The sequence below is a fragment of the Hypanus sabinus genome, chromosome 7, assembly GCF_030144855.1.
Source record: "Hypanus sabinus isolate sHypSab1 chromosome 7, sHypSab1.hap1, whole genome shotgun sequence".
Classification (NCBI taxonomy): domain Eukaryota; kingdom Metazoa; phylum Chordata; class Chondrichthyes; order Myliobatiformes; family Dasyatidae; genus Hypanus; species Hypanus sabinus.
Genome location: NC_082712.1, coordinates 40,493,003 through 40,516,521, shown reverse-complemented (window position 1 = coordinate 40,516,521; position 23,519 = coordinate 40,493,003). Strand labels below are relative to the sequence as shown.

The window sequence follows — 23,519 nt, the reverse complement described above, 5'->3', positions numbered from 1 at the left end:
ACTGACGTAAGTATTAATTACAGCTCCAATAACTTAATTATTTTACTGCCTATAAAGATTGCAACTGCACATCCTGTGGAGGTGCAAGATATTTCTCTACATTTGATGATAACTCAGGAAGAAATTGCTGTGAGATTTACAGTGTAATGAATGCAAGTGACAAATGATTTGTTGTCAACCACACATTCTTGTTCACTGTATCCACAAACGCTTAAGAGGTATTTAGCTTGGAAAAATGGGAAAATATACCTAGCATTCAAATCTCAAATGAAAAACTGCTGAGATATATGCATAAATGACTATCCTTGTTGATACTATTTCACTGACCTCAGGCTTTTGGCTCAAAAACTACCTCCAAGTTTCTCCATTATGTTATCAGAACATATGGTTTGAATAAGCAAATAGAGAGAAACAAATTACAGTAAATTCAATGACAAATTGCTCCAAGCTGAAGGTTTTTCATTGCACTTATATTTGCTCAAATTTTGTTCAAAATATCATTTGATTTCTATATAAAGAAAAATACTGACAAATAAAATAACGATGGCACTTACCCAGTCATATTCATTTACATTACACCCAAAGTCAAGCAGCATGTTTACAATGTTTGAGTAGCCTTTACTGCTGGCCAATGAAAGTGCACTCTCCCTGCCATTTGCTAAAAGATGTGGATCACCTCCCTTTCAAATATAAATGCGTAGTGTCAGTTTCATTTTTAAAACAAAGCAAAAACCTGCACTTATAATGCCTTGTAATAAAATAACATGAGCATTTATTTTAGATTGAGAAATTAAAGTAGTTAGAGCTAAATTCTGTACAATATTTAAATATTTCTTTGATCAAATATTTATGAATCATAATTTAAAGCTGTTTGTGTTTCAATATAATTGGAAAACTCAGATATCCTTTAAGAGGGGATGTGGAAAGAAACATCAAATTGTGTACACAGGACAGAATGAAGGCTGGGAGAATAGACACAAATTGCTGAAGTTAGCATTAGATACACGTGCTCTACACCTTGCTGAACTCCAGTTAAATTTTTCTTCAGTAGTTGCCATGCTCAGCAATGAGCTTGAATAACAAAAAGCAGGATAAATCCTAATGTGCTAATTAATGTTATATCAAGCCCGTCATTTAGAGTTATTTATAGTCTTATCAAGTTGTAAATACTCAAAAATAACGCAACTGGATTCCAACTGCACCATTTCAATTTCACGCTTCATTGCATACTTGACCCAATCATGGACTAAAAAATTCTAGTGGAAAAATACGAGTAGCTGACACTGTAATTAAGTAATTATTTAGACGTAGCATCAAAAGACTTGAGTATAATGGGAGTGAATTAGAGTCTAGTGAGGCTGGAGGGAGACTATTGAGATAAGCTCCTCCAGTGGCTGCAATTATTTCTGCTTCAAAGGAAGACGATGTCCTTGCTGGAAGTCAATGCCACTAGAGTTCAGATTATTATGCAAACACAAGGAAATCTGCAGATGCTGGAAATTCAAACAATTCCTGACAAAGGGTCTCGGCCTGAAATGTCGACAGTGCTTCTCCTTATAGATGCTGCCTGGCCTGCTGTGGTCCACCAGCATTTTGTGTGTGTTGTTCAGATTATTATGTTTTTTTTTTCCAGCAACATCTCCCAAAACTGGTACTTCTACAATCCAGATGGACACGGACATAAAACTCATGTGAACATTGTCTTCTATCAGGTGCACGCAATTTCAATATTACTGTATTTCTATTTTCTAATAGCTCTGCAAGAACTGCTTTACCATATGGTCGTCAGTGGTTCAAAAGTTACCAAAGGCACTCACATCCCACAGAATGAAAAAAGAAATAAAAGACCTTCTTTGCACATCAATTCATCAGCACATTTTCTTGAATGATATCTATGGGCTTTTCACTGCCCAGATGAATATTTATAAAATGGTGGATCACAGTAAAAGAAAAAGCAGCAAAAATCCACCTGGTTTCTAAACCCCTCAGAGGTGAAAATACGAAGCAGTATAATTATTTCATATAGAATACCAAATTCACAGCTGAATTCACTAATCTTACTAGAGATATAATAATCATGATGTAATTAGTCTCAGTGAAGTAAGAGTATTCCCCTTCCTTCTGTTCTTAAAAAAAATGGAGGGTGGTGGGGGAAATACTGCTTATAATGTTGCTTAAGATCACACACCAAACTCCTATCCAGGATGGTAGCTATAAAATTTTTCTTGAATCAGTACCTTCAGTAGATGAAAGAACTAAAAATATATTAAAATAATTCCCAAAACATGAATGTTGTAGGGCAGATGGGCAGCTTGACCCCTTGGAAGGCTGGCACTAATATACTACACTTACAGGACTTCAGTGAGCAACACTGGGATTATGACCCATTGAGCAGTGGGGATGGCTACGTACCAACAGCTCGAGGTTTCCAAGCAACCAACATTTTCCAAATTCTAAAACAAATTGTATCCATCAATCTTACCATCAAAAAGATAGGGAATCTCCTTACTAAGTAAAGTGTACACACTTTACTAATTGCATAGAGGAGTATGAAAGCTAAAACATTTTCTCACATTTATCTTGCTTCTTTTATTAGACCTATTCTAACAATAATATATTTCTGTTATTAACTACTGTTAGTACAGAAAGAACATAGGTAAGTTCCTTACATTCTGTAGTAGAAACTCCACCACTGCAATTTGTCCATGAGCTGCTGCCCACATGAGTGGAGTAAACCCTTGCTCATCTTGCATGTTTAGAAGATTGTCTAGAAATTATATAAAACAGAGGCATTCACTCCATTTTGCACACATAAAAATAGAAAGAGTAGAAAATTCCTTGAGCCTGCTCTGCCCTTTAACAAAATGATGGCTGATCTTATATCGCAGCTCCACTGTCCCAGCTGATTTCAAAAGCCCATCATTTCCAGCCTTGAATATACTCAATGACTAAATGCCCAGAGCCCTGTAGGGATTGAGGCAGTGTGAGAGGGAAAGGGTTCAACAGATTAATAACCCTGAACAAACTTAAATCACTCTTGAGCTTAGTGCTAAATCATGCTGAGTTCAATGAGATATACAACAAAACATGTCAAGTTGTGAAGAACTCACCTTGCTCTACACGGCTTGCCAAATAAAGCAATTCTCCTTGGGCTGCCAGCTGATGTACAGACAAAGCTAGAAAAAGATATTTAAAGTTAGATGCACAATAGAAAATAAAAGCATTTGTTTAACCATATAACCATATAACAATCACAGCACAGAAACAGGCCATCTTGGCCCTCCTAGTCCGTGCCGAACCCTTAATCTCACCTAGTCCCACCTACCCGCACTCAGCCCATAACCCTCCACTCCTTTCCTGTCCATATACCTATCCAATTTTACCTTAAATGACACAACTGAACTGGCCTCTACTACTTCTACAGGAAGCTCATTCCACACAGCTATCACTCTTTGAGTAAAGAAATACCCCCTCGTGTTTCCCTTAAACTTCTGCCCCCTAACTCTCAAATCATGTCCTCTAGTTTGAATCTCCCCTACTCTCAATGGAAACAGCCTGTTCATGTCAACTCTATCTATCCCTCTCAAAATTTTAAATACCTCGATCAAATCCCCCCTCAACCTTCTACGCTCCAATGAATAGAGACCTAACTTGTTCAACCTTTCTCTGTAACTTAATTGCTGAAACCCAGGTAACATCCTAGTAAATCGAGTAACATCCTAGTAAATCGACACAGTTTGACACAGTTTATTCTCAAAATCAAATTTCCAAGATACCAGCATACAGACCGCTTGTCAGACGCTCCAGACCAGTTCAGAAGCAGGTGAAAACCTGGCCAGCAGAGCCATCTCTGCTCTTCAAGACTGCTTTGAGCACACTGACTGGCACGTTCAGGGAGGCTGCAACCGATGGCGACTCTACCAACTAAGAGAAGTACACGGCATCAGTGACTAACTACATCAGCAAGTGCATTGATGACATCGTGTCTAAGATGATCACTACATGCTCCAACCAGAAGCCAGGGATGACAGCAGAAGTGCGTGCGCTGCTAAGGACCCATGACTTTGCCTTCAGCACAGGTGACAAGATAGCCCTAACAACAGCGAGGGCCAGACTGTCCCGGGTCATCAGAGGGGCAAAGCGTGGACACATCCAGCGAATCTACAGCCACTTTCAGGACAGTGACGACACTCGGTGCATGTGGAAGAGCATTCAGGACATCACCAACTACAGGACGACGTCACTTGACTGTGCCGGTGATGCCTCCCTCCCAGATGCACTGAACAACTTCTACGCTCGGTTTGAGGCAGAAAATGACGTGGCGGAGAGGAAGCCCACCCCTCCTCCAAATGACTCGGTGCTGTGTCTCACTGTGGCCGATGTGAGGAGAACCCTGTGCAAGGTCATCCCACGGAAGGCTGCTGGACCAGACAATATTCTTGGCAGAGTGCTTAAAGGATGAGCAGACCAGCTTGCAGATGTTCTCACTGACATCTTCAACATCTCCCTGAGCAGCACCGTTGTTCCAACGTGCTTCAAGGCCGCCACCATCCCTGTGCCGAAGTAGTCTTCAGTGTCCTGCCTAAATGACTACTGTTCTGTTGCACTCACATCCATCATCATGAAGTGTTTCAAGAGGCTCATCATGAGGCACATCAAGACCCTGCTGCCCCCCTCATTGGACCCTCTGCAGTTCGCATACTGTCCCAACCGCTCAACAGACGACACCATTGCCATCATCCTCCACCTGGCCTTAACCCACCTGCACAAAAAAGACACGTACGTGCAAATGCTGTTCATATTCTTCAGTTCAGCATTCAACACAATCATTCCTCAGAAAATGATTGGAAAGCTGAGCCTATTGGGCCTTAACACCTCCCTCTGCAACTGGATCCTAGACTTCCTGACTGGGAGACCCCAGACCGTCCGGTTCGGAAGCAGCATCTCTAACACCATCACACTGAGCATGGGGGCTCCCCAGGGTTGTGTGCTCAGTCCACTGCTGTTCACTCTGCTGACCCATGACTGTGCTGCAACACACAGCTCGAACCACATCATCAAGTTCGCCGATGACACGACCGTGGTGGGTCTCATCAGCAAGAACAACGAGTCAGCATACAGAGAAGAGGTGCAGCGGCTAACAGACTGGTGCAGAGCCAACAACGTGTCTCTGAATGTGAACAAAACAAAAGAGATGGTTGTTGACTTCAGGAGGGCATGGAACGACCACTCCCCACTGAACATCGACAGCTCCTCGGTAGAGATTGTTAAGAGCACCAAATTTCTTGGTGTTCATCTGGTGGAGAATCTCACCTAGTCCCTCAACACCAGCTCCATAGCAAAGTAAGTCCAGCAGCGTCTCTACTTCCTGTGAAGGCTGAGGAAAGTCCATTTCCCACCCCCACATCCTCAGTATTCTACAGAGGTTGTATTGAGAGAATCCTGAGCAGCTGCATCACTACCTGGTTCTGAAACTGCACCATCTCGGAGCGCAAGACCCTGCAGCGGATAGTGAGGTCAGCTGAGATCATTGGGGTCTCTCTTCCCGCCATTAAGGACATTTACACCACACACTGCATTCGCAAAGGGAACAGCATTATGAAGGACCCCACGCACCCCTCATACAAACTCTTCTCCCTCCTGCCATCTGGGAAAAGACACTGAAGCATTCGGGCTTTCACGACCAGACATTGTAACGGTTTCTTCCCCCCAAGCCATCAGATTCCTCAATACCCAGAGACTGGACTGACACCAACTTACTGCCCTCTACTGTGCCTATTATCTTGTTTATTATTTATTGTAATGCCTGCACTGTTTTGTGCACTTTATGCAGTCCTGGGTAGGTCTGTAGTCTAGTGCAGTTTTTTCTGTGTTGTTTTATATTGCTTCATGTAGCACCATGGTCCTGAAAAACTTTGTCTCATTTTTACTGTGTACTGTATCAGCAGTTATGGTCGAAATGACAATAAAAAGTGACTTGACTTGAGAAGCCATGATGACAGAACTTCTTTCCACACCAGCAGCCAAAACTACTTCCTTTTACTTCAAAGTGGACCAAGTTACTTTTATAAACTTTCTTTACTTCACTGTGAAGCTAATGGTATGCATATCTGCCAAATATGAGATAGGAGTCTGAAAAACTACATCGTCAGCTGACAATTACATATATAAAAGAAAAAATGTGATTTATTAATTTAAAAGAATAAAGAATTTTATCCATTCTTTTAAAAGACACTAATCCATTTTAGCTAAACAATTTCATACACTCATGCAAAAATTTACCTTCATTATTAAATACTATGTAATGCAGTATGTAAAAGGCAATTTTAGTGCAAATAAATTAATACAGTATCAGACTTACAGTGCAAGAGTAAGGGTGCTGCAGATATTTCATTTCCACGATGTTTGTTAGTCAGGGTTGTTGACTGTTTAATGGGTGAGAAATGCTTGGTTACAGATGGTGTGTAGACGTGTCTTACTTGAATTCCAGGAGAAGTTTGTATATTGCACTCAGCTGCAAAAAATACAAGTATTTTAAACCTGAAAATATAAAATTTTGTATGAAAATTTAAGCTGCTAATTCACAAATTTGATGTTTTGGACAAATATTAACTTTAAAGTCAGTCATGAGCTGCAGAATGGAAACTAGGTTTAGGAAGGAAAAAGGAAAGGAAGGAAAAATAACTATTTATTTATTCGTTTACAGGATGGGGGCATCGCCTGCTAAGCCAGCATGCATTGCCCATCCCTAGTTGCCTTTGAGAAGGTGGTGATCAGCTGCCTTCTTGAACCTGTGTAGTCCCTGAGGTGTAGGTACACCCGCAGTGGTGTTAGGGAGGGAATTTCATGATGTTGACCCAGCGACAATGAAGTAATGGCGATATTTTCCAAGTCAGGATGGTGAACGACTTGGAGGGGGATTTCCAAGTGGTGGTGCTCCCAAGTATCTGCTGTTTTCATCCTTCTAGATGGTAGCGGTCGTGGGTCTGGAAGGTGCTGCATTAGGAACTTTGGTGCATTGTTGCAGTGCATCTTGTAGGTAGTACACACTGCTGAACTGTTCGTCGATGGTGGAGGGAATGGATGCTTGTGGAAGGGGTCCCAATCAAATTGCCTTGTATTGGATGGTGTCAAGTATCTTGCATGTTGATGGAGCTGCACTCATCCAGATGAGTGGTGAGTATTCCAATACACTGCTGACCTCAGCCTTGTAGATGGCAGACATGATCTTCTCTCTTACACGTGATGCTAACAATTTTTGCACTTCATTATTGGTCTGCTTAGTGTCTCTTCCTTTTGTCATCAGGCCATGTAATAATACAATATTCACTTGTTCTGCATGACTTAAATAGATTTTACTTTAAATCTTATCTACTGCGAATACATCTGAAGTTAACATACTGTTGCATAACAGCCAAGTTCTTTTTAGTCAGGGTATCATTCATATTGATGGACTCTATTTGGAAAAAATAATGACTTTTTAACTTGAAATGGATCATATTTATAGTCGCCTGGGACCTAGCAGATCTTTGCTGCTACATAGCTCCAAATGAGCTCAGGGATCTGCAAAAACAGAGTGATATACAGTGTTCATCAGGCAATGGATTCTGAGACCCAGTTGCCAAGGATCAGAAACATTTAAAGGTTGAAATATATTTAACACTGTTAAAAAGAAAATTAAGTTCTAAAACTAATTAAACATACAGTATTTACCTAAAACAGCAGCATTAACGAAAGCTTAAAGGCTAGCAAACGAGTTTTTGTTTTCATGCAAGTTGGTGACCCCATTTCAAATGAATAGGGCCATGCTAGGTAAAGCTATGTTAGCCATAATGGAACTAAAATTTGCAAAACAGCTAACTGGGATGAGCCAAAGGCAGTGGAAGCAGACAAAGCAGATGCATTTGTTCTTGCCATATGGTGGAAAGAATGGAAGATGTCATTTGTGAGACTGTTCTTGTGACTACCATCTTGTAAACTGGTTCTTGTTCAGGGATGGCTTGATCACATCAATTGAAAATGGACACAATGAGGTCGCTAACAATAATCTGCTAAACGAGAGATCATTTTGACATAAGACACAGTCTGTGATCTTTATTTTAAGGCAGAATTTGCAGGCTCAGTTTTTGGGTGACTTGGCTGAATTGGCCTGACTCAGAGAGAGCAAAGAATGAGACATAAGGCAGGTCCTTATCTGGTGGAAAAGCTGAAAAATAGTGCTGCCTGTAGACTTGAGCGAGGTGTAGGAGAAGATGACATAGGTAGGCCAGACCCACAACAGTTCAGTCTGATAAGCGGATAAAAATGGTTGACCTTGGGTGTAGAAGCATCAAAATCTCTGAAGATTAATCAGCATGGAAGTTGATGATCCCACACTGGAAATGTGGAGATTATGTCAGGATCAAGAAGACACCTGGCCACGTAACTTCCTATTCCTGGGTATATTCCTTTTCAATAGCTTGTTCAGGGATTGTCCAGGAACCCTAGTGAGTGTGTGTACAGATATTTAGTCTTGTATGAATTGCATATTTGCTTTAACCAAACCATATGAATTGCATGTTTTTAATTGAACTAATAAAGGTAATTATTAATTAATACAGATTCTCTTTGTGCCTAATTGTTGTCGAGGGTGGAAACAGACAACTGCTAAGAAACAAGATACAAAATGTTTCCAGCTCTCGGTGCAGGTATATCTAAAGTACTCCTGCACTTAGTGCTAGATCCAGGCAGAAAGTAAGGGATCACATGTGGTTTGCTGCAATGTGCAGACATCCAAATAAGGAATGCAATGGCCTACAAATAGCATGTTACCAGCTTTTTTTTTTAAAAAAAATGGCCCCATTCATTTTCTTCTACTGGAAAAAGGCCACTGTATCTTTGCCATGATTCAAAACATTTAATTATCTCCAAGTAGTTTCTGAATTGTCCTATAGATAATAGACACTCAGTATGATTTACTTTTGAACTTAGATGACCTAGCTTGTTTACAATATTCAAAATAAAGTTCAGTGAGCATTAAACTTTTCTACTGTGATAGCTATTTATACTTGGATATTTTGTGATAAAGGACCATTTAAAATTAAGCAGTCCTCTGGTCTTTTTATTTTATCTTTTAGTAGCTTTGTCATATGGATAACACACTTAATGTAGTGCCAATGGAGGACAGTTATAAACATAACTAGACTAAAATCCTCACAGGGAAATATGTCACTCTTCCTGATCAATGGTTAGTCAAAATCCCAGAATTCTCTATCCAAGTGCCTTCATCAGAATGACTGCACTGCTTAGATTATAAAACATTTCCAAGGCTTTTCAACATGACAACATGTAGTACAATGAGCTTAACTGCCCATTTAATGGCAATATTGTTTTGCCTACAGCGCCTCCCTAGGCTCTACATATGAACAGTCTACCCAATTTCCAAGATTTCAGGCAATGGACAATGAATGTTGGCTTTGCCAGTGACACCTTCATCCTGAGAAATGAACAGATACAATAAAAACTTGGTATATGGAATTAGAACTATGATTTCAAAATGATTGAGCTATCATTGGTTAGCTCTTCCTTCTTTGACACACAAGAAATGTGGTACATTGTATGATATTCAAAATACACTTCTGCAGATTTGTACGCATAGTTCTGCCAACAGGTAATTAGTTCATATGATTTATGGTTTTCCAAGAATAACTGAGATTACTGTTGTACATTAGCCAAAGTTTTTATCTACTTGTACTTTTTTTTAAAAGAGTGATTTCCCAAGCTATAAAGCCCATTGGAATTGTCTCCTTAGATTAGTGGTACCATAATCAATAATTTTCTCTCTTTGTTTTGATATTTCCTTTGTTTCAGTCAATTATATCAAAGGAATCATCCATATAGTTTCATTAACCCTGAACATGTTCAGAACCTAAACACTAACCACTACTTTTTTAGTTAAGGGTGCTACTGTAGAGTCAATCTAAAACATTTACTTATTACCCACCTTTAAATAATACAGAGGCCACTTCCAGGTCAGAATTCACCTGATCCTGAATATTTTTACTTTCTTCCTCATTCAGAGACTTCACAAATCGAGAGCAAACATTCATATCAAATCGATTGGGAAGAACAAATTTCATTCCCATAGCAACATTTTGTGAAGGAGCCACTTCTGCAAGACTTTCAGCATGTGGCTCCACCTTGATGTATGGAATTTCGGCAAATGAAGAATTATTCTCGTTTCCACCTTCAGTTGATTCAGCCTCACCAGCCAGGTTCTCCACTGCAGCCATTTTTATTCAACTAAGTAAAATCTGCTATTCCATCTGTCAGTAAAATATTAAATGAGACCAGGTCAATGAACATTGAAGTAAGAAGTTATCATAGAGTTGTACAACACAGAAATGGGTCCTATGCCACACTGCCTCTGTGTTCAGCTTTATCCCCATCTGCACTAACCACATTTGACTGTAGTCTTATTTAGAGTCTGTCTAAATATCTGAACTGACTGTACCTTCTTAAAATGCTTTCAGATATCATTTGCTCTCTGCAAAAATAAATCTTATTCCTTAGATCCTCTCAAAACACTTTTTTCTCAAATCACATCAGATTCCCAGAGACTAACTGTTTCAATTCCTATCCCCATTCCTGTTCTGACATGTCGGTCCCTGGTCCCCTCTTTTGCAACAATGAAGTCACTCGCAGGTTGGAGGAGCAACACCTTGTGTTTTGTTTAGGTAGCCTCCAACTTGATGGCATGAACATCAGTTTCTTCTGGTAATTTCCCTTCCTGCTCCTGCCCTCTTCTTCTATCCCACTCTGGCATCTTACCTCTGTTCCTCACCTGCCTATCACCACCCCTTAGTGCCCCCCCCTTTTCTCCCATAGTCCACTCTCTTCTCCTATGAAATTCCTTCGTCTCCAGCCCTTTAACTTTCCCACTCACCTGGCTTCATCTATCACCTCCTAGCTAGTCCTCCTTCCCCTCCTCCTTCCTTTCCAGTCCTTAAGAAGGGTCTCGGCCCGAAACGTCGACAGTTTATTCATTTGCACAGATGCTGCCTGACCTGTTGAGTTCCTTCAGCATTTTCTGTGTTGCACGTACAACATTTAGCTTTTCTGTTTTCAAGGTTGCGCCCAATGAGTATTTCCATCATTCTCTTTGATTTCATGCCTCATTCAGCAACTTAATTGTAGACAGCACTTCTCCCTGTCTACTACCCTTATTCATTTCCCTGTGTTTATAATTTCCCAGGTTGGCAAGCTAAGCTGAACAATGAAATTATTAGTACTTGTGTCATCTCGATTGCTTTGCCCTTCATCTGATCAAACATATTTTCTTTATTCTCCCCTCTCAATGGCTTAAACGATAGTAGTTTTCTCACTATACCAATTCTGAAAGATGAATTTTGACCTTAATCATTGACTCTGGTTCTCTTTCTACACAGACGTCCTATCTGTCATTTTTTTTGCTAGTTGGCAAATTTAATAGATTGTGATGGAGTAAAGAGATAGGTAAATAAAGGTATAGATTAAAAGACAATGATTAGCTAATGATCAATTACCTTATAGGTACCTTATGTTAGTTGCTGGACAGCCAAAAGGGAGCCTTACCAAGCAACAAGTGATGTAGCAGACATTGTTCCCTCATAATGTTAGACATAGGTTCAAATTAGGGATTATCTGGTCACACAAAGCATTTTGAAGTATAACATAACTAAATAGAAGGATGGCGGGGGGGGGGTAGGGGTAGAACGTTCGAGAGTAGGGGGAGGTGTCAGCATGAGGTATTAATGGCTAGCTTTGGCAGAAAATAATTATAACTAACCAATAATGATTTTACATCTAATTGTATCTTAGCACGTGAGCGAAGCCATTCTAAAACTGTATTAACTCTCGTAATTATAATATTTCCTGTAATGATTAATGTTATAGATTGTGAAGAATAGTGATTCGGGAGGGGGACAGTGTCCGGACTGGCTCTTTGGGAGATCAGTCTGCAACTTCCGCACAGTATGCTATGAATAAAAAGTAAAGGTTTGATAAAGCATCGCTTGTTTTATGGTCTCATCCTAGATATATGCGCCTTTGTGTCGGGTCGATCCGTCTTTGACAATTGGAGAGAGAAAGTCACAATGAAACATTTATTTTCCCATTCCATCCGGGCTCATTGCTTATTCGCCAAGAACAACATTCTAAATACTTGTGTTTAGACAATATACTTACGAGGATTTAGATCTTAACATTAAGCAGGGGGCTATACAGCTTCTCTTTCGTCGGAAGCTGTGAGACTGAGAGGTTAACGGGCGAGAGGGACGCTTCGTTCGTCTCGCTATTCGGGCGTTGGGCACCGCCGGATTTATCAGCCCCGCTTACCTTTCGGGACCGAGTCGTGCGGCTCCCCGGCGGAGATACCGCCATCGCCTTCCCATGATCCCACTGCTCGCTCCGCTGCCAATAAAGTTTGTTCAAACTCTGGCCGCCGGCCGAGTGAACCAGGCTCCAGGACATGGTTATAATTCGTGACTTTCTCCGAAATGGGCCCGAAGCGTTGTTGAGGATCCCTACCACAACCTCAGGAACATCAGGACTAGGATCGCCAGACTGGGTAAATTTCTTTTCTCAGGCTGTGAGACTAATAAATACCCTGCCACCACCGACACTGGGACAGCAAACAGTTTCCTGTACCGTTTGTTTATGCACTACTGGCATTTTGAATTATATTTTAATGATTTTTTGTGGTAATATTTGTTTTATATGCTATGTGTTTTATGGGTGCACCGCAGTCCGGTGGAACGTTTTTTCGTTGGGTTGTATGTACAGGCAGATGACAATAAACGTGAATGAAGAGATTCTGCAGACGCTGGGGATCTCAGCAACGCACACAAAATGTGGAGGAATTTAACCGGTCAGGCTGAGGGGAATAAATGGTCGACCCTTCATCAGGACCAGTTCTAACCCAACACGCTGACTGTTTATTCCGCTCCGTAGATTCTGCCTGACTTGCTGAGTTCCGAGTGATAAATAATCGCCGGTCCGTGCTTGTCTGTAGCACTTTAAGCAAGGCTTTAATTCATATTACATTTTATACGGCCCCGCTTTCGGTTCTCAGACTGTATTTGGATGGATGGATGTCACGACTGGTCTGAAAAGGAAAGACAGGAGCTGTGCCTGCGCAGTTGGTGTTAATAAAGTTGACCGGGAAGCGGAAGTGACGCCTGGGTCGGTCGCATGGCTGCTGAGGGTAGGTGCTGACACCGCCGCACGCCTGCGAGGTAAGTGGCTCTCCGTGCTGTGCCTCGCCGACCTTTCCAGTTTTGCTCACTCAGTCCTTACAGCTCCAAGAGAATCAAGGCTGCTGGAAATCCAAACTGAAAAGGGAATGGGTGGAAACACTCGGCATGTCAGGCAGCCTCCCTGGGAAGAGAAGCGTTTCAGGTCGAAGACATTTCAGAGTTGCTGGGTTTTTTTTCCCTGACCGGCAGAGTATTTCCAACGTGTTTTGTATCCCCCCCCCCCCCCCAGAATCTCGTCTTCTCAAGTTTAATTAGTAACGAACAGTACTTTTAACAGTACAAGTTTTATACCACCAATGGAATGCATTAATAGACCTAAGTGATGTGGTTTGAGAGCCTTTGCAGATTGTGGGGTGAACAGTCGTACGAACTGGATATTCACAAATATTTTGGAAGGGTGTGCAGAAAGGAGACGGGAAGCGTCTGTAACAAAGGATGAGATTACAGTAGAGGTGAGGAATGATATTGCTTCAGGAGCTCGTGATGTAGTTTATCTTATAAATTGTAAAGGGGAGAAGTCATTGGTGGTAAGTATGTTGATAACACTTGAAAGGAGCTCTGTTTCAGAGCAGAGGATAAATCAAATAACAGCTTTTGTAAGAAAGATACAGCAATAATAAAGTATAATTTTAATTATGCTGTAGGTAGGGTAATTCAAAATAGAAAAGATATCCTTGGGAAAATGATTGAAAAAAAGTTCTTGGAACAGGAGATAACTGCTTTAGATTGGCAGTTGATCAGGGATAGTCAGTATAGCTCTGTTAAAGGGGATCCTGTATAATTTGATTTGAAATTTGAGATGAAGTGTGCCACTGGGGGCTTTGAAAATAACTCACATGGGAAACTGGTCCAAAAGCTAAAAAGTGCCAGGGGAGTGAGGTGAGCTTTTAAAATTGAGGCATAGATAGAATGGATAACTGGAAACATTTTCCCATGGCAGAAATGTTTTGAGACAGGTCACAAAGGTGTAAGTGAGGACTAGGAGGTTTTAAGGGGATCTGAGGAAGAAGTTTTTCCACTCATGGTGGTTGCAGTCTGGAATGCACTGTCTGAGAAGCTGATGGTGATAATTACTCTCAACATTTAAGGCTCAAGACAGTAGGCTGTGGAATGGGTTCTGGTAAATTGAAATGGTATACAGTGGCATGCAGAAGTTTGGGCAACCCTGATCAAAATTTCTGTTAGTGTGAATAGTTAAGTGAGTAGAAGTTGAACTGATCTCCAAAAGTCATGAAGTTAAAGATGAAACATTCTTTTCAACATTTTAAGCAAGGTTAGTGTATTATTTTTGTTTTGTACAATTTTAGAGTGGGAAAAAAAGGAAAGGAGCACCATGCAAAAGTTTGGGCACCCCAAGAGATTTGAGCTCTCAGATAACTTTTACCAAGGTCTCAGACCTTAATTAGCTTGTTAGGGCTATGGCTTGTTCACAGTCATAATTAGGAAAAGCCAGGTGATGCAAATACCCTGACTCCTCAAACCTTGTCTCAACAATCAGCATCCATGGACTCCTCTAAGCAGCTGCCTAGCACTCTGAAAATGAAAATAAATGATGCCCACAAAGCAAGAGAAGGCTAAAAGAAGATAGCAAAGTGTTTTCAGGTAGCCATTTCCTCAGTTCATAATGTAATTAAGAAATGGCAGTTAACAGGAATGGTGGAGGTTAAGTTGAGGTCTGGAAGACCAAGAAAACTTTCCAAGAGAACGGCTCATAGGATTGCTAGAAAGGCAAATCAGAGCCCCTGTTTGACTGCAAAAAACCTTCACGAAGATTTGGCAGACTCTGGAGTGGTGGTGCGCTGTTCTACTGTGCAGCGACACCTGCACAAATATGACTTTCGTGGAAGAGTCATCAGAAGAAAACAATTCCTGCGTCCTCACCACAAAATTTGGCATCAGTAGTTTGCAAAGGAACATCTAAACAAGCCTGATGCATTTTGGAAACAAGTCCTGTGGACTGATGAAGTAAAAATAGAACTTTTTGGCCTCAATGAGCAAAGGTATATTTGGAGAAAAAAGGGTGTAGAATTTAATGAAAAAACACCTCTCCAACTGTTAAGCATGGGGGTGGATCAATTGTGCTTTTGGGCTTGTGTTGCAGCCAGTGGCACGGGGAGCATTTCACTGGTAGAGGGAAGAATGAATTCAATTAAGTACCAGCAAATTCTGGAAGTAAACATCATACCGTATGTTTAAAAAAAAAAGAAAAGAAAAGAGCTGAAGATGAAAAGAGGATGGCTTCTACAACAGGATAATGATCCTAAACATCCACAATGGACTACCTCAAGAGGCGCAAGCTGAAAGTTTTACCACGGCCCTCACAGTCCCCCATCCTAAACATCATTGGAAATCTGTGGATAGACCTCAAAAGAGCAGGGCATGCAAGACGGCCCAAGAATCTCACAGAACTAGAAGCCTTTTGCAAAGAAGAATGGGTGAAAATCCCCCAAACAAGAATTGAAAGAATTTTAGCTGGCTACAGAAAGTGTTTACAAGCTGTTATACTTGCCAAAGGGGGTGTAACTAAGTACTGACCATGCAGGGTACCCAAACTTTTGCTTTGGACCCTTTACCTTTTTTGTTATTTTGAAACTGTAAAAGAGGGAAATAAAAAAGTAATCTTGCTTAAAATATTAAAGAAATGTGTCATCTTTAACTTTATGCCTTTTGGAAATCAGATCATCTTTTACTTGCTTAGCTATTCACAGTAACAAATTTTGACCAGGGCTGCCCAAACTTTTGCAAGCCACTGTAGGTATTTAGTGGTTGATGTGCTCATGATGGGCCTGAGAGCTTGCTTCCATGCTGTGTGACAAAATGTAGTTAATAAGATGAGCAGAAAATGCCAGATACAGTTTAGTTCAGAAGAAATTGAGATAATGTATTTTAAAAGGACAGATAAAACTAGGCTATGACATAGTGCATGCTAGCAAATATTGAACAACAGAGGGACCTTGGTCAAAAGATCCTTGGAGGCAGGAGCAGAGGTGATTAAGAAGGCACAAGAACTGAGAGATGATGGTGCAGCTACACAAATCATAGTTAAACCTCTGCTTGAATATTGTGTTCTGTTCTGGTTGTTGCTCTGTGAGCAGAATATGATAATGGAAAGGTGAGAGGAGATTCACCAGGACATAGGCGGGGATGGAGTGTTTTGGGTAAATGTTACTGTTTGTTTCCTACAATCTCCTCCTTGCAAACCAGAGAATTTGGATTGTGCAGCCATACTTTCCTTCGTACTGTGGGAGCTTTTCTCCTCTGGTTCTCGGCTACACTTGATCATCCTGTTCATCGGTGACCCTTGGGGTAAAGGTCTGTTGTTTAGATTGTAGAAGGCTTGGCATAGTGCAGTCAGCCATCCCTGTAAGGTGTGAGTCGGTGTCAATAAACAAATCTGTTGCTTTAAAAGTGCATTAATTCTTTCGATTAACCCTGATGCTTGAGGGTAATAGAGTATTTGGTACACCCAATGAATTCCTCTGCTGGCAGCCCAGTCTTTCACAGTTTCACCTGTTATCTAACTGCATAACAACCAATTATCTCCTGTAATCCCTTCAGTGTGAATAGGAGTCAACCATGGTAAATATTTAAATCGTTGCTGCTGTGGCAGGGATCCGATGTAATCCACCTGCCATACCTGGGCTGGACCAGTTGCCTTTTTAATGTGGGCAGTCAGCTTCTCTGGGGTGCTCTTCTTTTGACCTGATAAATACCACACACATTAATAACTTCTTTTGCTATGTGTACTGTTAATCATATATCTGGTTGTCTCACCCATTCCATTGTGCCATCCACTCCCAAATGACCAGCCAAATGTGCCCACTGTCCCATCGCACAAAATTCAGGGTTGTTGACCTGACATACCCAGATTAACTGGTCCACTTTATTATTGTTTCGTATGGCAAAGTGTAGCCCGGGAGGGGCAGACATGAGTCTGTCCATTCAGAAGCCAGGGTTGGATCACTCTTCATCTGGCGACTCGTTCACAGCCATTCCAACATGGGTGGTCTGAGTTGGCATCACCTGATGGAGTCCTTAAAGCACGCAGACCTCCACATGAAAGGCAACATGTTGATCTGGGGTTATGGAGGAGTTTATTATTAAAGGCAAGGGATAAAGAGGCTTTCTGGTTGTGTCTAAATGGAAAAACTGATATTCATTTGTTAGCCACTATAGATCTTTTCCCAAAGTGTCTGTCTCCACAAAGGCTTTCCCTGTATCTGCCAGCTTTGCCATTGCCACCCTGTCATCCACACTGCCATTCCATTCATAACTGTCCATGTGTGTAAATGCAGCTGACTTGTTTCTTGCTGCATTGGTAAGGTGTCTGCTGCCAGTTGAGCTGGCTGGCTGGAACTGCCCTCTCCCTGCTGTGGCAGAACTGCACTTGTGACTGAGTTCAGTATAGCAGCTCCCCACCCCTGGACACTGGCTTTCCAGTGATTGGATTGGATCTGTCTGTAAACTTCAGACACCCCCAAGTAATAGGAGAGAGAGGCACTGGAATGGGGGGGTGGGGGTTTGGCAGTTTCAGTACTGTTTCTATCCACAGGTATGTGGGCTACAGTTTTGTGTGGTTTGCTGACTCTCTCTGAGCCCTTATTTGCCTGTTCTGTCATGTACCAGTTCTGTTTCACAATAGAGATTTGCTGCACCCTCCTCACTCTGTTAGTGGAGCTCTCAGAGCACGCACATCACAATGGGGAGGTCAGGTCTTGTGAGGCCTCCATATCCACCAATGCCCAGTACAGGCTAGCAGCTGTCTTTCAAAGGATGTGCATCTTCCAGCTGCGTCAGGCAGGGTGCAGGACCGAACCTCTGGGGGAATGTTCACCCCATTCTGCCTTTGCCATAAACTCCATACAGCAGTTTTGTAGCTTAAAAGACAGTCTGGGCAAATGAGGAGCCATAGGCAGGGCCTGAGCCATTGCTTCCTTAACAAGCTTGTATGCCTGTTGTTGCTCCAGTTTCACTTACAAAAGCTACGTTTCTTCCTAATTGCTTTATATAAGGATCATAACAGGACAGTTTGGTGTGTATGCACCGCCTCTGGTAGCCCAATAGCCATGAACCTTTGGGGCTCTTGCTTATTAATGGTGAGAGATATTTCAGTTATCTTATTCCATACTTTGTGATTATTTAATGTCCTGACACCCAGTGGATACCCAGCAACTGGCCAGTTTGGCTCAGGCTGTGTGCTTCCTGTGGATGCACCACCCATTCCTGGTCCCTCACGTGGCTTACCAGTATGCCAGGGCTTCAGCTGCCCCTTCCTCGGTGGATCCTCTTAGCATGATGTCATGGATAAAGGGCATTATCTGTTCATCAGGCAGCAGAGTACACTCATTGGGGTCTTGCACCATCGGTCCACGACAGAAGGCTGACTTATCCCATGAGGCAATCTGTTAAAAGTGCACTATCTGCCTCATGGACTCAAATTGATTCTGTGAGTCTGACAATATGGGAATGGAAAAGATAGTGTTGGCCAGATTATTCTAGTGCACCATTTCACATCTCCCGGTGACATTCTTTCCACTAAGTCACTATGTCTGGGACAGCAGTTAACGATGGGCATGTTTCTTTAACTGGCCGTAATCAACTTTCATCCTCTAGCTGCTGTCTGATTTCTTCGCTATAGGGGTTCCCAACTTTTTTTTAATGCCATGGGCCCCTACCATTAACTGGGGGTCCATGGAATCAGGTTGGGAATTCTGCTTTACTGGCCAGAGAGGACTGTAAACTCAAGTTGCACATCTGAACACACCTTGTTTTTATAGTTTTGCTATGGAGTCTCTGACCATTGTATGTCCCCCTGCCAGTACTGCTTCACACAAACCATGGAACTTGATAGCAGTATTGTAAGAGACTCCCACTTCATGAGCCCCACAAAAACAGTTCCTTTTAAAATGCCAAACGTGTACTTTTCCTGCACTGTCTGTCCCTGCTGCACATTTATTCCAAATATATATTCATGTATTACAACTATCAATACTCGGCTTCCATCGGTGGTCCCTACCCAATAGCCAATCAGATTGTTGTTTCCGTTCTTGTAGTACAGGGGTGTCAAACTCATTTTAGGTCACGGGCCGGATTGGGCAAAATGCAGCTTCATGCGGGCCGGATCAGTCGGGCGTGTGTGAACGCAACTTTCATTGCCTCCGTTTTTTCAGCCTGTTCTCATGTGTCTCAGTCTCTGCTATAACTACAAAGTGTTTCACTTCACAAATTCGGTTTACTGCTGAGCAAGCATTATTTTTATGATTGGTATTAACTTACAATCATAGGCTTCATATCGGCGGGTCATTAATAATTAAAATAATAGATCTATCTAAAATGATCTTGTGGGCCGGATATGGCCCGCGGGCCTTGAGTTTGACACCTATGTTGTAGTATATTTCCTCCTCAACCCTCCATTTGCACCAGAGGCCCCTGATACCAGTCAGGATTTCCATTTATAATCAAATGCTCGGCACCTGTGTCTTGTAAAGCATTAGTCTTTGGTCTGTTCCATTCTCTCCACCACAAAATAAGAGTTAAGTAAAGCCTGTGTCTCCTTGATGGAGAGGCTTCATTACTGACTAATTGGGGACCCTGGGCCCACCAGTACGCAAGAGGTTGAGTGGGGGGGAGGTTTTAGATTGGGCCACTCCAAATTGACCTTCGTGCCCCTGATGTCCATCATTCTCTCTCTTCCTCTATCATTCTTTGCACCTCAGCCTGGGAGAGGTGCACTGGACACATCGCTTGTTTTATCACAATGATAAATGGAATTATCATTTCCTAAAATGGAAGTCTGTAAGGCAAAGTGCTGTTAGCTTGGAATGGGATTGTCTTGAGAAAGTACATAGCAATGTTTTGAGAAAGTTATGGGAGTATAAGTTTACAGAAATGACAGTGAAACATGTTTTTCACAGGAAGGCAAGTGGAAGAGAGTTTTGTTCGATGCAAGTTCACGGCTGGTGGCTTGTTCTAAGATAGAGAACAGTACATTGAGTTGGAGAGAGAGGTGAGAGGCTGCATCATTCCACACATCAGCTCAATTAAAGAATAAGTATTAATTTTGATTTGTGTTCTTCTACTACTACTATAGAGATTTGTTTTAACTTTTGTATTGCACATCTCCCAGTTCTAATAGTGTTTTCTTGTGCCTTGAACACGTGTGTTGTCTCCTTTGTTTGCGTATACATATACGAATACCCTGAGCTAATCCAGAACAGAACCCACAACAATTTTTTGTTTACAGGGTATGAGATGGGATTGAATAAGTTGGGTTTGTTTTCCTTGGATTGGAGAAGGTTGTTGGTTACCTGATCGATATTTCCAAGATTATTTCCTATTGGATATTTCTGTGATCAAAGGGCATAGGATTAAAATAAGGGATAGGAAAATGACAGGGCATTCAAAAAAGGATTATTTTACTGTCTGAGGGGATGATGGAGGCAGTTTCCTCATGATATTTATGACATGTTTAGGAAAGCAGTTGAAATATGGCACAGATGCGAAATTTAATTGAAATAATTGATGTAGACATCTGAACAGCTTTAGAATAGTTTATTATAGGGAAAGGAAGCCTATTTGTGTTTTCAAGTCGTCTTTTGAGGATACAGCAGGAATGAATACCCAAGCAAACATTTTCTCCTCATCAGTTTAGTACATTTGCTTTTCTTTCTTGAATGACATATCTGATAAGGTATGATACATGAGTCATTTGTGGGCAGTGAACACTTTAGTTTCGCATGAGGTATACTTAATTTTATTTTGAAGTAATTAATTTTTCTATGTTTTATTGTTTAAGGGATGAACAATGGCTGTTATGTTGTATTTCAATTTTTGATCTTGTACAGGTGCATGAGAAAGGGTGGAATTGGAAGACCAATTGAAAAGCAATGACTTTGTACAAACCAACTGTAATCCAGAAGTACCCAAAACTTGGTGAAGCTGTCACACGAGACACAGTTTACTGGAAAAAGTATAAGGTAGGATCATGATAAATAATCTTTGGGTGCTGGTCAAAGAGCAGATTTATTACATGTGAGCATATTTTTCTTTATTTGTTGGTGGAAGTATTAATATTCACTAATTTGTAAATTAAAAGGGAGAATGTCTGCATCCTTAATTCACTTGGCTGGTTTTCAAATGCCTCTGTAATATATATATGTGTGTGTGTGTGTGTATGTGTATATATGTGTGTGTGTGTGTGTGTGTGTGTATGTGTATATGTGTGTGTGTGTATGTGTGTATATATACACACACACATGTGTATATATGTGTGTATGTATATGTATGTATATATGTGTGTATAATAATCAGAATGCTTCTAATTACGGTAGGAGTATTTAGCTATAACACCAAGAAATATTAAAGAGTTGCCACTTCTGCACACTTTTGAATTTTAGGCAGCCTATTGCAGAACATATATAGTTAGTAGTTACATTGAACCTTCTTTGCAAGTTATTTCTCGTTATTTAACTAGAAATTGGTTGTCAGTGTCCATATTACTGGATTTTAAGAAGTTTGAAGTATTATTTTGAGGAACTCATCTGAAGCCACATCATTTGTTTGTGAAAGAGCATTTGATGAAAATAGCAATTAGTTTATCCTTGCCTTTTCCTTGTTTCAGGCTCCAGTTCAGATCAAAGAGTTTGGTGCTGTGACAAACGTAGATATTTCTTCAGTTGCTCCCTACAACTATGCAGTAACTGCCTCTACAAGGGTGAGTTCAGTATAAGTATATTTAATGTCTGGGGAAAGGAAATAGAAACCCGTCCTTTGAACCTGTTCTGCCGTTTAATGCAGTCATAATTGAATAAAGAAATACCTCTAATTTGTCCTAAACAGGCAATCCTCCATCCTGTGTTAAACCGCTTATTTCTAACTCCCCTTACAAGGAGAAAGATTATTGCATTTTCTACCCTGTCATGCACCTCAGGACCTTTCAAATTATCTCTCATTCTTTTAAGTTATGGAGTAGCGATCTATTTTGCCCAGTATTTCATCAGGAGTTAGTTCCCCTTCGAATGAAGGCATCTTCAAGGCAAGTCAAATATTTTTCAAATAAGGAAATCGCATAAATTTGTTACCATCAGTTTTGAATGGTAAACTTTGCCATTGATGGTCCCAACCTTGGCTATGAAGGAGGAGGGTTGGGCAAGGGGCTAGCAACCCCATCCCATTATTATATATATATATATTAAAAAAAAAAGAGCTACAGAAATGCCAACAGAAGTTCCTACGACCTCATTCCTGGGAGGGGAAGGAAGAAGTCTGAAGTCATATGGTGAAAGCAGAATCCAGAGGGCCTATAAACTTTCTATCGGCCCAGGACATGGGACTCTGGTGACCTGCTATCAGTGGCCTATGCCCCAAGAAAAAGAAGTTTTGAAGGGTTGCTCGGGACCTGATTATTCATGTGCTTCAATCCCTAACAATAAAAGCCACTATTTAAACCAGAAGACAACATGAATTTGGTAATGTCATCTTTGTTTCTTGTAAGTATTTCCTGTAAGGTTATCCCCTCAGCAGATCAATCAGTTTGTCAGATTTTAATTTGATTTGGCTCAGTCATAATTTAACTAAAAAGTAATAATTACCTTGACTATAATGTTAAGATGCTAATCTGTTTGAATGATATGCAAGAAAATTCTAAATCAGAAACCTAACAATCAGTGTTGTTCCATGAGGTTTCAGTTGCGTTTCAAAGTTTAGAACCCTTGTTGTAGTTTTAAAACATATTGAGCAGTTGCTTGATTGTATCGCTAAGTAAAAAATAAATAATATTAAAGATTAATGCTATTTATTTAAAGATTAAATAAGATATATGAAGGTAAGAGTAGATGATTGATGTTAATGGTCTTGCAGTATAGAAATGTTTTAAGGAAAGTAGAATTGTTATGTCTGCTTTATATTAATGTGCTTTCCTGAATATTCCTTTAGGTTAGTTTGGTTTATCTGATCATTTGTTGTGCCAGTGAGATTGTAAATCATTAAATTGTACATTTTTGGAAAGAAATAATAGAAATAAATTTGTGCTGTCAAAGCAGACCTTTGTAGTCACTAGCTGCACTTTAGAGGACCATGGCATAAGATCACAAGAAAATATGAGAGGAGTGTCCAACCTGGCCCTTCACAATGCTCTTAACGCAAGCATGTCCTGCGATTCATTATGACCAGGACTCATCTGTGCTGGTCTCAATTCTTCTGTGACTGTCCCAATTCCTCAAATATCCAAATATTGGTATATCTGCA

General features: G+C 40.8%; 2 protein-coding genes across 10 annotated transcripts in view; one reads left to right on the top strand and one right to left on the bottom strand.

Moving 5' to 3' along the window:
* Window positions 1-12,496, bottom strand: part of ankra2 (ankyrin repeat, family A (RFXANK-like), 2) — a 29,457-nt gene extending 16,961 nt beyond the window's left edge. For all 4 annotated transcript variants that reach the window (XR_009513088.1, XM_059974574.1, XM_059974573.1 and 1 more), the window contains exons 1-6: window positions 12,355-12,496; window positions 9,983-10,304; window positions 6,362-6,514; window positions 3,111-3,176; window positions 2,670-2,767; window positions 555-680 (exon numbers count right to left, since the gene is read on the bottom strand). Coding sequence is in view for 3 of the 4 variants with exons in the window: in XM_059974574.1 (XP_059830557.1) it covers window positions 555-680; window positions 2,670-2,767; window positions 3,111-3,176; window positions 6,362-6,514; window positions 9,983-10,271 (732 nt within the window). In the remaining variant the exon portion in view is untranslated. The remainder of the gene's footprint in view (window positions 1-554; window positions 681-2,669; window positions 2,768-3,110; window positions 3,177-6,361; window positions 6,515-9,982; window positions 10,305-12,354) is intronic.
* Window positions 12,448-23,519, top strand: part of utp15 (UTP15 small subunit processome component) — a 46,048-nt gene continuing 34,976 nt past the window's right edge. Inside the window, exons 1-5 of one of the 6 annotated variants that reach the window (XM_059974569.1) lie at window positions 12,448-12,586; window positions 13,091-13,222; window positions 20,189-20,280; window positions 21,119-21,250; window positions 21,895-21,987. In XM_059974569.1, the coding sequence (XP_059830552.1) occupies window positions 21,161-21,250; window positions 21,895-21,987 (183 nt within the window). In that variant the 5' untranslated portion in view covers window positions 12,448-12,586; window positions 13,091-13,222; window positions 20,189-20,280; window positions 21,119-21,160. Of the gene's footprint in view, window positions 12,587-12,631; window positions 13,254-20,188; window positions 20,281-21,118; window positions 21,251-21,894; window positions 21,988-23,519 lie in introns of those variants that run through there. The other 5 variants (XM_059974565.1, XM_059974570.1, XM_059974567.1 and 2 more) reach the window with 5 other exon arrangements.